We start from the raw sequence: 14,692 nt of genomic DNA, 5'->3' as shown, positions 1-14,692 counted from the left end.
ATCTAGAACATATAAAGACTCCTTGAAAACAAACAACCAAATTTTTTAAATGGGCAAAAAGGTTTTAACAGACACTTCACTAAGAAGATACATGGATGGCAAATGAGTCCATGAAAAGATACTCAACATCATTAAGAGGCAAATTAAAACCACAGTGAATACCACTACACACCTGTTATGTATGTCTGTTAAAAAGACTGGCCATATCAAGGATTGGTGAGAATACAGAGCAACTGAACGTCTCATCCACTGCTGGTGTGAATGTAAAATGGTACAGCCATTTCAGAAAACGTTTTGGTGGTTTTGTAAAAAGTTAAACATGTACTTACCATCATTCTACTCCTAGGTGTTTTATTTACCCAAGAGAAATGAAAGCCTATGTTTATACAAAGGTTCCTAGCTGCTATATTTATAATAGCCAAAAACTGAAGGCAACTCAAATGTCTATCAGCAGATAAATGGATAAACAAATTGTGGTACATCCATACACTGAAATACTACTCAGTAATGAAAAAGGAATGAGTTGGAGATTGGTTCAAGATGGCGGAGTAGAAGGACGTGCCCTCACTCCCTCTTGCAAGAGAACCGGAATCACAACTAACTGCTGAACAATCATCAACAGGAAGACACTGGAACTCACCAAAAAAGATACACGACATCCAAAGACAAAGGAGAAGCTGCAATGAGATGGTACAAGGGGCGCAATCACAAGAAAATCCTATAACTGCTGGGTGGGTGACTCATAAACTGGAGAACACTTACATACCACAGAAGTCCATCCACCGGAGTGAAGGTTCTGAGCCCCACGTCAAGCTTCCCAACCTGGGGGTCCAGCAACGGAAGGAGGAATTCCTAGAGAATCAGACTTTGAAGGCTAGCGGGATTTGATTGCAGGACTTCGACAGGACTGGGGGAAACAGAGAGTCCACTCTTGGAGGGCACACACAAAGTAGTGTTTGCATCGGGACCCAGGGGAAGGAGCAGTGACCCCGGGGGAGACTGAACCAGACCTACCTGCTAGTGTTGGAGGGTCTCCTGCAGAGGTGGGGGGTGGCTGTGGCTCACTGTGAGGACAAGGACACTGGCAGCAGAAATTCTGGGAAGTACTCCTTGGCGTGAGCCCTCCCAGAGTCCGCCATTAGCCCAGCCAAAGAGCCGGGTAGGCTCCAGTGCTGGGTCACCTCAGGCCAAACAACCAACAGGGAGGGAACCCAGCCCCACCCATCAGCAGACAAGCAGATTAAAGTTTTACTGAGCTCTGCCCACCAGAGCAACACCCAGCTCTACTCATCACCAGTCCCTCCCATCAGAAAGCTTGCACAAGCCTCTTAGATAGCCTCACCTGCCAGAGGGCAGACAGCAGAAGCAAGAAGAACTACAATTCTGCAGCCTGTGGAACGAAAACCACATTCACAAAAAGATAGACAAAATGAAAAGGCAGAGGACTTTGTACCAGATGAAGGAACAAGATAAACGCCAGAAAAACAACTAAATGAAGTGGAGATAGGCAACCTTCCAGAAAAAGAATTCAGAATAATGATAGTGAAGATGCAAGAAATGTTTAACAAAGACCTAGAAGAATTAAAGAACAAAGACCTAGAAGAATTAAAGAACAAACAAACAGAGATGAACTATACAATAACTGAAATGAAAAATGCACTAGCAGGAATCAGTAGCAGAATAACTGAGGCAGAAGAACGGATAAGTGATCTGGAAGACAGAATGGTGGAATTCACAGCCGCGAAACAGAATAAAGAATAAACAACAACAATATTCGCATTATAGGGGTCCCAGAAGGAGAGGAGAGATAGAAAGGACCTAAGAAAATATTTGAAGAGATTATAGTCAAAAACTTCCCTAACATGGGAAAGGAAATATCCACACAAGTCCAGGAAGTGCAGAGAGTCTCAGGCAGGATAAACCCAAGGAGAAACACACCGAGACACATAGTAATCAAATTAACAAAAATTAAAGACAAAGAAAAATTATTGAAAGCAACAAGGGAAAAACGACAAATCACATACAAGGGAACTCCCATAAGGTTAACTGATTTCTCAGCAGAAACTCTATAGGCCAGAAGGATGTGGCATGATAATATTTAAAGTGATGAAAGGGAAGAACCTACAACCAAGATTACTCTACCAGTCAAGGATCTCATTCAGATTTGACGGAGAAATCAAAAGCTTTACAGAAAGCAAAAGCTAGGAGAATTCAGCACCACCAAACCAGCTCTACAACAAATGCTAAAGGAACTTCTCTAAGTGGGAAACACAAGAGAAGAAAAAGACCTACAAAAAACAAACCCATAACAATTAAGAAAATGGGAACAGGAACATACATATCAATAATTACCTTAAACATGAATGGATTAAGTGCTCCAACCAAAAGGCACAGGTGCGCTGAATGGATACAAAAACAAGACCCATGTATGTGCTGTCTACAAGAGACTCACTTCAGACCTAGGGACACATACAGACTGAAAGTGAGGGGATGGAAAAAGATATTCCATGCAAGTGGAAATCAAAGGAAAGCTGGAGTAGCAATACTCATACCAGATAAAATAGACTTTAAAATAAAGAATATTACAAGAGACAAGGAAGGACACTACATAATGGTCAAGGGATCAATCCAAGAAGAAGATATAACAATTATAAGTATATATGCACCCAACATAGGAGCACCTCAATACATAAGGCAATGCTAACAGCTATAAAAGAGGAAATCGACAGTAACACAATAATAGTGGGGGACATTAACACCTCACTTACACCAATGGACAGATCATCCAAACAAAATTAATAAGGAAACACAAGCTTTAAATGACACAATAGACCAGATAGATTTAATTGATATTTATAAGACATTCCATCCAAAAACAGCAGATTACACTTTCTTCTCAAGTGCACATGGAACATTCTCCAGGATAGATCACATCTTGGGTCATAAATCAAGCCTTGATAAATTTAAGAAAATTGAAATCATATCAAGCATCTTATCCGACCACGACGCTATGAGACTTGAAATCAATTACAGGGAAAAAAATGTAAAAAACACAAACACGTGGAGGGTAAACAATACATTACTAAATAACCAAGAGATCACTGAAGAAATCAAAGAGGAAATCAAAAAGTACCTAGAGAAAAATTACAATGAAAACATGACTATCCAAAACCTATGGGATGCAGCAAAAGCAGTTCTAAGAGGGAAGTTTATAGCAATACAAGCCTACCTCAAGAAACAAGAAAAATCTCAAATAAAGAATCTAACCTTATACAGAAAGGAACTAGAGAAAGAAGAACAAACAAAACCCAAAGTTAGTAGAAGGAAAGAAATCATAAAGAGAGCAGAAATAAATGAAAAAGAAACAAAGAAAACAATAGCAAAGATCAATAAAACTAAAAGCTGGTTCTTTGAGAAAATAAACAAAATTGATAAACCTTTAGCCAGACTCATGAAGAAAAAGAGGTAGAGGACCCAAGCCCATAAAATTAGAAATGAAAAAGGAGAAGTTACAACGGACACCGCAGAAATACAAAGCATCACAGACTACTACCAGTAACTCTATGGCAATAAAATGGACAACCTGGAAGAAATGGGCAAATTCTTAGAAAGGTATAACCTTCCAAGACTGAACCAGGAAAAAATAGAAAATATGAACAGACCAATCACAAGTAATGAAATTGAAACTGTGATTAAAAATCTTCCAACAAACAAAAGTGCAGGACCAGATGGCCTCACAGGTGAATTCTATCAAACATTTAGAGAAGAGCTAACACCCATCCTTCTCAAACTCTTCCAAAAAATTGCAGAGGAAAGAACACTCCCAACCTCATTCTATGAGGCCACCATCCCCCTGATACCAAAACCACACAAAGGTAGTACAAAAAAAGAAAATTACAGACCAATATCACTGATGAATATAGATGCAAAAATCCTCAACAAAATACTAGCAAACCGAATCCAACAACACATTAAAAGGATCATACACCATGATCAAGTGGGGTTTATCCCAGGAATGCAAGGATTCTTCAATATACGCAAATCAATCAATGTGATAAACCATATTAACAAATTGAAGAAGAAAAACCATATGATCATCTCAGTAGATGCAGAAAAAGCTTTTGACAAAATTCAACATTCATTTATGATAAAAACCCTCCAGAAAGTAAGCATATAGGGAACTTACCTCAACATAATAAAGGCCATGACAACCCACAGCCAACATCATTCTCAGTGGTGAAAAACTGAAACCATTTCCTCTATGATCAGGAACAAGACAAGGTTGCCCACTCTTGCCACTCTTATTCAGCATAATTTTGGAAGTCCTAGCCATGGCAATCAGACAAGAAAAAGAAATAAAAGGAATACAAATTAGAAAAGAAGAAGCTAACTGTCACTGTTAGCAGATGACATGATACTATACATAGAGAATCCTAAAGATGCCACCAGAAAACTACTAGAGCTAATCAATGAATTTGGTAAAGTAGCAGGATACAAAATTAATATACAGAAATCTCTTGCATTCCTAAAGACTAACAACAAAAGATCAGAAAGAGAAATTAAGGAAAGAATCCCATTCACCATTGCAGCAAAAAGAATAAAATACCTAGGAATAAACCTACCTAAGGAGGTAAAAGACCTGTACTCAGAAAACTATAAGACACTGATGAAAGAAATCAAAGATGACACAAACAGATGGAGAAATATACCATATTCTTGGATTGGAAGAATCATATTGTGAAGACTATACTACCCAAGGCAATCTACAGATTCAATGCAATCCCTATCAAATTACAGTGGCATTTTTTACAGAACTAGAACAAAAAATCTTAGAATGTGTATGGAGACACAAAAGACCCCAAATAGCCAAAGCAGTCTTGAGGGAAAAAAACGGAGCTGGAGGAATCAGGCTCCCTGATTTCAGACTATACCACAAAGCTACAGTAATCAAGACAATATGGTACTGGCACAAAAACAGAAATATCAATGGAACAGGCTAGAAAGCCCAGAGATAAACACACGCACCTATGGTCAACTAATTGATGATAAAGGAGGCAAGGATATACAATGGAGAAAAGACAGTCTCTTCAATAAGTGGTGCTGGGAAAACTGGACAGCTACATGTAAAAGAATGAAATTAGAACACTGCCTAACACCATACATAAAACTTAACTCAAAATGGATTAGAGACCTAAATGTAAGACCGGACACTATAAAACTCTTAGAGGAAAACATAGGAAGAACACTCTTTGACAAAAATCACAGCAAGATCTTTTTTGATCCACCTCCCAGAGTAATGGAAATAAAAACAAAAATAAACAAATGGGACCTAATGAAACTTAAAAGCTTTTGCAAAGCAAAGGAAGCTAGAAACAAGAAGAAAAGCAGCCCTCAGAATGGGAGAAAATATTTGCAAATGAATCAATGGACAAAGGATTAATTTCCAAAATATATAAACAGCTCATGCAGGTCAATATTAAAAAAAAAAAGCCCAATCAGAAAATGGGCAGAAGACCTGAATAGACATTTCTCCAAAGAAGACATACAGATGGCCAAGAAGCACATGAAAAGCTGCTCAACATCACTAATTATTAGAGAAATGCAAATCAAAACTACAGTGAGGTATCACCTTACACCAGTGAGAATGGGCATCATCAGAAAATCTACAAACAACAAATGCTGGAGAGGGTGTGGAGAAAAGGGAACCCTCTTGCACTGTTGGTGGGAATGTAAATTGATGCAGCCACTTTGGAGAACAGTATGGAGTTTCCTTAAAAAACTAAAAATAGAATTACCATATGACCCAGCAATCCCACTCCTGGGCATATACCCAGAGAAAACCATAATTCAAAAAGACACATGCACCCCAATGGGCATTGCAGCACTGTTTACAATAGCCAGGTCATGGAAGCAACCTAAATGCCCATTGACAGATGAATGGATAAAGAAGATGTGGTACATGTATACAATGGAATATTACTCAGCCATACAAAGGAATGAAATTGGGTCATTTGTAGAGACGTGGATGGATCTAGAGACTGTCATACAGAGTGAAGTAAGTCAGAAAGAGAAAAACAAATATCATATATTAATGCATGTATGTGGAACCTAGAAAAATGGTACGGATGAACCTGTTTGCAGGGCAGAAATAGAAACACACATGTAGAAAACAAACATAGGGACAACAAAGGGGCAAAGTGGCACGGGGGTGGTGGTGGTGGGATGAACTGGGAGTTTGGGATTGACATGTATACACTAATATGTATAAAATAGAAAACTAATAACCTGCTGTATAAAAAAATAAAATAAAATTTAAATGATAAAAAAAGAAAAGAAAAAAGAGAAAAAGGCGTGAGTTACTGATACACGTGCGACTAGATGAATCTCAAAATAATTATGCTGACTGAAAAGAGCCAGATAAGAGTAAATACCCCTTGGTCCAGTTACATAAAATTCTAGAAAATACAAAGTAATCAGTCATGACAGAAAGCAGATGGGTGTTTGCCTGGGGCTGGCATAGAGTGGGAGTGAGGGAAGGACAGACAGGCAGGAGGGAGGGGTTATCAAGAGGCAAGAGGAAACTGTGGTGGGGGGGCAGGTGGATATGTTCATTATGTTGATTGCGGTGATGGTTTCACAGTTGTATTCATAGATATAAACACTTCATAAATATATGCAGTTATTGTATGACAGTTTTGCTCTTAAAATGGTTAAACCCTATACTCTTTAGCAGAAACTTAAAATTTTGGATTACTTTTCACTGTAATCCCCAAAACTGGCTTTTACGGAGCAATTCTTTTATTGCTAAAATAAACAATCTTTAAGAACTCCTTTGCCCTTCTTTCTTTAATCTGGGGCTAGCAAATTTTTAAAAATCAATCTGAGGACTTAAAAGGGTTATTACTTTGATCTTGAAAGCCAGTAAAGAAATTCAAGATGTGCCATTAAGTCGGTAATTAAAAAACAACAACAACAAACAAAAAAACCAACAGAGATGAGAAGGAATTCCATGTTGCTTCAGTAAACTGTCATGAGGTATGTGTGGAAAGCTGAGAGAGGAGCCCCACCCTCCAGGATGCTGTGAGGAGATGCAAAGGAATGGAATGGGAAAAGCCCAATGCTAATAGTTGATAAGTAGAGATTTTAGTCTTTTCTAGAACTTCTAGACACGTCCTTTAAAAAATCTTTTAAATTCTCTTCACCTTGGGTCTGTTAAACTGAGGTGACATCTATACTCCCTACCTTAAATAATGTGTGTTGTCAGAGGACTGGGACCTCTGATTTGATATTGTCCCCATTAATATATTTATGTAAAGAGAAAGAACAAGAAAGCTGCTGTGTCTGCAGCAAATTTGTTTTGCCATTGCTTCCTCCAGGGTATCTCACTACAGACATGTAAGTATATGTAAATAAGAATATTTAAGTAAGCAGTAGAAGAGTGATGGCCATTATTATCCTTGTTATTTAATGGGAACATTTCTGTCCTTTACTACAATTGCTTTGAAAATTAAGGTAACTGTTCAGGGACTTGTGAATACCTTTTCCTGGTAATTAATCCTAGATGTCACTTTTAGAAATACAATTTTTAAATTGTTAAAAATTTTTTTGCAAACAAAAATAGGACCATAAGTCAGAGTGTGACATACATTGAGCAGAACCTTAAAAAAAACACCTCTAATTTATGCATATTTGAGAATATTTATCAAACCTGAAAATGCATCATCAAGCCCACCATCAGTGCTTTCCTTCAGAGAGAATCAAATATGTCTACACTGTTTATATATGGAAAGAAGGTAATGAAGATTTGGGGCTAATAAGTATTTGTATTCACTAACAGGTGTTTAATTATTTGCAAAGCTGTTTCCTAGTATTAAATCATAGAAAAGCTGAAACATCGCTTTAATTTCTGCTCATCAGTTCTAAGTGCAATCAAACTAGGACCTGGTTCATAGCATCTCCTGATTCACCTATGGTACAAATTAGGTTAAGAGAATATTGGAATAAAGTATAGCTCACTGTTCTGATTTGTTCTTAGCATCCACACGTGGTTTTCATGGAAGTTTCCAGGTTAGTATTTTTACCGGTGTTTCTCCATAGATTGCAAAATTGAGAAATCTTCTAGAGTTAAAAGAAGACCACTGCAACAGACTCATTGAAGAAAATGACAAGTATCAAAGACATTTAGGCAACTTAATAAATAAGGTGCAAATTTTCTTACATAAATATTTGTCTTTTTAAAACGGTGAAATATTAAAAACGATAGAATTTTGGTGCTAAAAAGGATCTGAGGGATGATGATGTAATACACTTGTATTGATTCCTTTCACTTCATAATGACTTTCCATTAGCCTTTTAGCTGAAAGCTAGCAAAGCACATTGTGTGTATCTGTCCTTGTGCTGTCAGCATTTTCAGGTCTTAGTATTGCTGCTTCATTTTGAGGGTCACTCTAAATCTTGCCAACATAGTGTTCTAGTTTACCTTTTAAAAACTGCATTAACTTTAACCAAGTGGGCTGTAACCCTGGGTTGATATATACACTACCTGTGTGGATCATAGCTGACTTGCTCCAGTTGTCCATTTGTTGACACTTCACTTTTTCTGCATGATGAACAGGCACATTACAATTCTATTTGTATTCATATTCCTGATTTCAAAATGTAAGGAAGATATTCTGCCTATTGTAAAACTTTCATTCATGGGAGCCATATAACTGAACTTGTACAGATTCTTAAAAAGCAAAATTAAATAAATATCCTAGAATTTATCACAGAATAATTGTTTTAGCTAATGTTTTTCAAGGTTACATCATGTGAAGAAATTATTGAATGTGCTGACCGAAGGCTCATGATACCGAACTCCCAGATTGCACAGTAAGTTGAAAAAACTTAATTTTTTTAACTTTGTAAATGTTTGCTGATATTTTGCTCTCTGGCTTGCCAAGTTCATTTTTTAGACTCCTAGAAAGAGGAAAATGTGCTGTTTGGTAAGTCAAGACCATTCATTCTTCAGTGATATATTTAGTGTGCCTAATGTCTGGACTACTTGAAAAACCAGAATTTCATCTTCCTTTGTCAGAACTCCCTTTGACTTGGGGGTCGGGGGAGCGAGGTTAAGAAATTACAGAGGTGCCCCGGTGGCGCAGTGGTTGAGAGTCCACCTGCCGATGCAGGGGACACGGGTTCGTGCCCCAGTCCGGGAAGATCCCACATGCCGCGGAGCGGCTGGGCCCGTGAGCCATGGCCGCTGAGCCTGTGCGTCCGGAGCCTGTGCTCCACAACGGGAGAGGCCACAACAGTGAGAGGCCCGCGTACCGCAAAAAAAAAAAAAAAAAGAAAGAAAAAGAAGGAAATTACAGAGAAACATCCAAGAATTTTAGAGGATATTACCATGGTATTCAAGTAAAGTAACATTGCTGTGCTTAGAATTTATTCACAAAAGTTTTTGAATGCACCCCAAATGAAACATATCAAGTACCAAATAAACTTTCTCATTAGAATAAGATTCAGGAACTGCCCTGGTGACGCAGTGGTTAAGGATCTGCCTGCCAATGCAGGGGACCCGGGTTCGATCACTGGTCCAGGAAGATCCCACATGCCGCAGAGCAACTAAGCCCATGTGCCACAACTACTGAGCCTACGCTCTAGAGCCCGTGAGTCACAACTACTGAGCCCGCATGCTGCAACTACTGAAGCTCGTGCGATTAGAGCCCATGCTCTGCAACAAGAGAAGCCACCGCAATGAGAAGTCCGTGCACCACAACGAAGAGTAGTCCCCCCTCACCGCAACTAGAGAAAGCCCACGCACAGCAGCGAAGACCCAACGCAGACAAAAATAATAATAATAATAATTTGAGTTGCTTGGAAAGAATTCCAGATTCCCATAAAGCAAGGTGGATGGATGGTGTATAGAGAACTAGACCACCATGAAATTTATCTACTCAAATCCTCCAATAAAACTAGCAAAATGTTAGCCTAGAAAAGTCCATTTTAGTCATAAAATTCAGTTGTTTTTTCTTTCAGTTTAGAAGAGAGAAATAAACTTTTGGAAGATTTAATTAGAAGGCCCAGAGAGAGAGCCAGAAAACCAAGGTAAGTTGTTTCTTTTTCTAAATAATAATGTCTTTAACTTTAGAATATATGCATAATAATGTTATACATTAAAAAAAAAAACCTTTTCCTTATCTCAGTTTAAGATAAATTATATAAAAGTGCTTGGTATTTTGCCTAGCATAAAATAGTTTCTTTGATAGATGTTTTTTGTAGGACCTGAATTGGAAAGTCCGGTTACCTGCTCTCATGGAACTTATGACTGTCTCTAAGAAAAATACTATACAGATTATGAGCTAAGATTTTGTCTACAATAAAACAACTTACCCTGATGTAAATATATAGCAGACCAGATCTTATGATCAGATTTTCTTACACTAATGTGAAATCTTATAATCCGTTATTTTGGAAGACTCTCAACTCTCAGTATTTGATGCTACAGGATATATGCACAAACCCTATGGGGTTGGTTCAGACCATAGTAGGATGTTAAAGTGGGACTCTTCCTGAGCTACTTCTTAAGATGCTAATTAAATATTTACCGATTCTCAAAACGAGAGTGAGTTTGCCCGATGTGCAGAGCTTCTGAGGGAAATTTCAAAGAATCTTTTTCATGACCCATATCCCTTGACCAGATCCAGTCTATGAAACGTCTGGAGTGTGGGGAAAGTTGCAGAAGAGATTTCTTTGACTCTGTCGTGTCATGAGCTCCCGTCACCCCCAAGTCATTCTACCTCTTTTACCTAAAGCCTTGTTAGGGGCTCTCTGGGAGATCACCTAAAGAACTTTGAAATGTGTTTCCTAAACACATTTAGGAAAGGGAGGATCAGTGACGGAGAAAATTAAAGCAAGGTGTGGCAGGCAGCACGACACAGGGGCTGAGATGGGTGGCCTGTTCTCCCTGAGCTTGTCGTCGGGACAAAGAATGTATGTTACAGTTTCTTAAGAACCATGCAGGTGAGATCTGAGTCATCTTGGGCTTGGCTGAAGGCTGCCTTGTGGGATGCCAGCAGCAAGAAGGGGAAAGGGAGCAGCACATTCTTAGGGGCTGGTGCAGCAGTATCAGATGACCACCAGAAGAGAGGTGCCTCAGCCTGGGCCCAGGGAACTGGGCCCTGGCAGCGGCAAGCTCCAAGAGAAAGAATCAGCCAATCCCAGAGACTGTGAAGCCACCCAGCCAAGTAAAAATGTCTTATTGCTTTACTTCTCCTCCCTCCTTCTGCAAAGGGAGGAGGTAGGGAGTGAAGAGGGTGCAGAAATTGACCTTCAGGGGCAGGTGGTATCCACCAACTACAAGCCATAGCTTAGGGAGAGGGATGAGTTCTCCTGAGTGAAGATTAAAGGATCGATTAATATTTAAGACTGGGCATCGAACTGAGCTGTGCTTCATTCTTCACAGTGAGGGCTGATTGTTACCTTAGAGCAAAAAAAATCACTGGGCCTGCTGCATATTCAGCCAACAGCAAAGGGGAAGAGCTCCCCTGAGTGAAAAAAGGCTAAAGTAGGGACTTCCCTGGCTGTCCAGTGGTTAAGACTCTGAGCTCCCACTGCAGGGTGTGTGGGTTTGGTCCCTGGTTGGGGAACTAAGATCTCGCATGCCAGGGATCCCACATGCCATGTGGTGTGGCCAAAAAAAAAAACCCAAAAAACAAAAAATAAAAAAAAGGGGAAGTGGGGAGCAGACATGAAAGTTGCATTTTCATCATATCATGGGTCATGTCTGTTCCGAATACCATTTGCAAATACAACTATGTTTTGAAAATCAAAAGCCTTTAGAAGGTTTACACTATTATTTGCAAAGTGATAGTTTAACTATGATTTTCTCCCTAATATGAAAGAGTATGATCTGATGCCTGGCATATTACAGATGCTCAGTAATCGCTAGTTTAAACTGAATGTGAATCTTCTCTGAGTTGATGAAAGAAACTGTGGAATATTTTTTTCTGGAATTATTTTACAATAAGAAAATTTGCTTCTAAATTCACACATTTTACTAGTTCAGATATTTGTTTACTTATACTTGGCCTATCTTCACAGTAGATTTGAGGCCCATTTATATAGATTTAGAGTGGCCTTGAAGCAAAGGAGTGAGGTTGAGTGGAAGAGCTCTCAGGCCCTTTCTAGCTGAGAAGACCGTTTCTTAGAGAACTTCAGACTTGCATCAGCCTTCAGCCCCGCACCATCCATGAGCCTCCCCTTGACCGATGGGCCTCAGTCAATTCAGCATGCAAACAACTCTTTAGACCACCTCTGCATCGTCTCAAAATTCTGGTGCTGCTTTTGCCAGTTGTCTTCAGAAGTGAAAACAGTGAGAAGTAGGGAGAGAAAAGTGAGCACTTTAATAGTCTCATGTCTTGTTTGGGCCTCTAGTTCCTTTTTTTTGTCCTCTAGTTCTTTATCACTTCAAGGAGATTCATTAGGTTTTCAAATCATAGCCAGAATCTTATCCTAAGTAAATCTAGGAGAATGTTAAAACATAACAAGACTGAGGCTCAATATTTTTATTTAATTGCAGTTGAGAATGATCCATATTTTACATACCGAAAAGCTTTATCTTAATCTTTTAGGGTCTCTTAGTTCTATCCCAAATGACAATTTCTCTTTGAAAAGTGAGGAAAAGAAAATTTTAAATAATGGCATCCTTGTTCACTATGTTGCTATTTTAGTTCTCACCCCCCCACTTGTTTGTTTGTTTGTTTTACATTATTCTCTTTCTGTTTCCTGCAGACTGAGAAGGCATCCGAAGTCCATGACCGTGGTAGATCATACTGATATCAGATCATTATAAAGAATGCTATATTCCCATGTAATTGTCAAATTACACAAAATTAAATATGAGTTCCTAAAGTTATGTTTCAGTCATGTTCAGCTTAGCTTTCCCCTCTGCCCTCAGATGAGGGCCTCTTTTGCCTCTGATTGTAGTTGGTTCTGTAATCAGGAGCCTTAATTTCATCCCCACAGCTACTGCTTCATGTCAAGGCCTCATCGTTTTCATCTGGCCTGTCACAGTCATCTCCTTACTCGTGGCTCTGCCTCCAGTTCTGCTCCACCCTCCACAGAGTAGACAGAGTGACTGTTCAGAAACAAAATCTGGTTATACTCCCCCCCTACATGAGACCCTTCAGTGCTTCCCAGTTGCATTCAGAATCAAATGCAGCTCCTCAGCTGGCATCAAGGTCCTCTGTGGTCTAGCCCTTGCCTTCCTATCCAGGCTTCTCGTTTACTGCTTCCTCCTTCTCATCATACACCCCAACCATATCTAACACTTGCAATATTTTGCACATGCCGTGTTACCTTTGTGCCTTCTTGCTATTGCCCGGGTAGCTCCCCCACCTGGAATGCTCCCTCTCAAGTCCTTTTCTCCCCGTTACTTCAGTTCCCGCCTCACAGACACCTGCCAGCTGGAGCTTCGTCTGCTCCACAAAGCCTTTCCCACCCAAGTGGAGCTGACTTGCTTCCTCCCATGTGTCCTCATTGTACCCTCTGATAAAATAGCACCTATGATATGTCATTACAGTTCTCTGCTTGCACATCCCCTGACCTCACTAGAACTCTTCTAGTGCAGGAATTCTCATATTCATTTTGGCATGCCCCAAGCGCCTATCCCATAGTCGGTACTAAATAGGAGTCAAATATTAGACAGACTCGGGACCCAGGCCCACTGCTATCCTTGCCAGAGTAATTCCTAGTAGAAGATACAGCTGCTGCCGCCCTGTCCCACACCAGGCCATGGGTATGGGTTCATGAATACCATGGCCCATTTGTGACACAGCTTTGCAGAAGAAGGGGTACAGTCAAAGGGCCTGTCTCTATCTGTCCCACTGAGACCCAGCTGTTGTAATAGTTGAGTTATGAGGACACCTTAATACTACCAATTCTTAGTTATGCTGTGCTGGTGAGTCACTTCATGAATTGTTCAGCTCCTTGCTTCTGTTCCTTTTTCTTCATTCTGCCAGCTGGCAACCAAACCAAGGAAGATGAAACTCAACCAACCTTGCTCCTTGTCATATTCCTTAATAGGAAAAAGGTTGAAACAAACAAAAATATTGATTAAAATATAGTATTAGTATTATCTGTGGAGTTTATCTGTAGGTTTTCCTTGTGCCCCTTTTCCATATGTAGTCGAGAACTTGCTGCTTATGGAATAGGAATTCCATATGTAATCAAGAGTCACCTCTTCTGTCCCTGAATGTCTTTCCTGAAAACTGAAGAAACAATTTTTTCCTTTCATTTTTGTATGCCAGATATCTTAGAAGGAAATAGAAATGATTTAGATTAAACAGGACTGAAGATTAACAATTAATCATTTTTGTTAACCACTCCAGGAGCAGAGTCATTACTGAGTATAGCACCCAGATCCGTCCGTACAAGTGATACGTTAAAATCTGTATACATGGTGAAATTTTACATTCCAAAAAATGTGATTACTATTCTTTTAATTTCTTCCTGTGAACAATCAAACATATTCTAACATAACATAAACAAGCGAATGCAGTGGCTTCTTTTCCAAATATCTGTCAATTTTCATTCTCACAGAACACCACTCCTGTATTGCCAGGCCTTTAGTAACATATGTAAATTTCCTTTGTCTCACCCCAACTCTTTTTTCCTCTCTGGGCAGGCAGGCTCTTCCTACTAGCAACCA

General features: G+C 39.4%; 1 protein-coding gene across 1 annotated transcript in view; it reads left to right on the top strand.

Moving 5' to 3' along the window:
- Window positions 1–14,326, top strand: part of CAGE1 (cancer antigen 1) — a 49,448-nt gene extending 35,122 nt beyond the window's left edge. Inside the window, exons 8-12 of the mRNA XM_007466410.1 lie at window positions 8,801–8,871; window positions 10,021–10,089; window positions 12,345–12,362; window positions 12,784–12,804; window positions 14,284–14,326. Of these exons, the coding sequence (XP_007466472.1) occupies window positions 8,801–8,871; window positions 10,021–10,089; window positions 12,345–12,362; window positions 12,784–12,804; window positions 14,284–14,326 (222 nt within the window). The remainder of the gene's footprint in view (window positions 1–8,800; window positions 8,872–10,020; window positions 10,090–12,344; window positions 12,363–12,783; window positions 12,805–14,283) is intronic.
- The last annotated feature ends 366 nt before the right edge of the window (window positions 14,327–14,692 follow it).

This window comes from Lipotes vexillifer, unplaced genomic scaffold (assembly GCF_000442215.2).
Source record: "Lipotes vexillifer unplaced genomic scaffold, Lipotes_vexillifer_v1.1 scaffold444, whole genome shotgun sequence".
Classification (NCBI taxonomy): Eukaryota; Metazoa; Chordata; class Mammalia; order Artiodactyla; family Lipotidae; genus Lipotes; species Lipotes vexillifer.
This window is presented reverse-complemented; position numbering and strand designations above follow the sequence as displayed.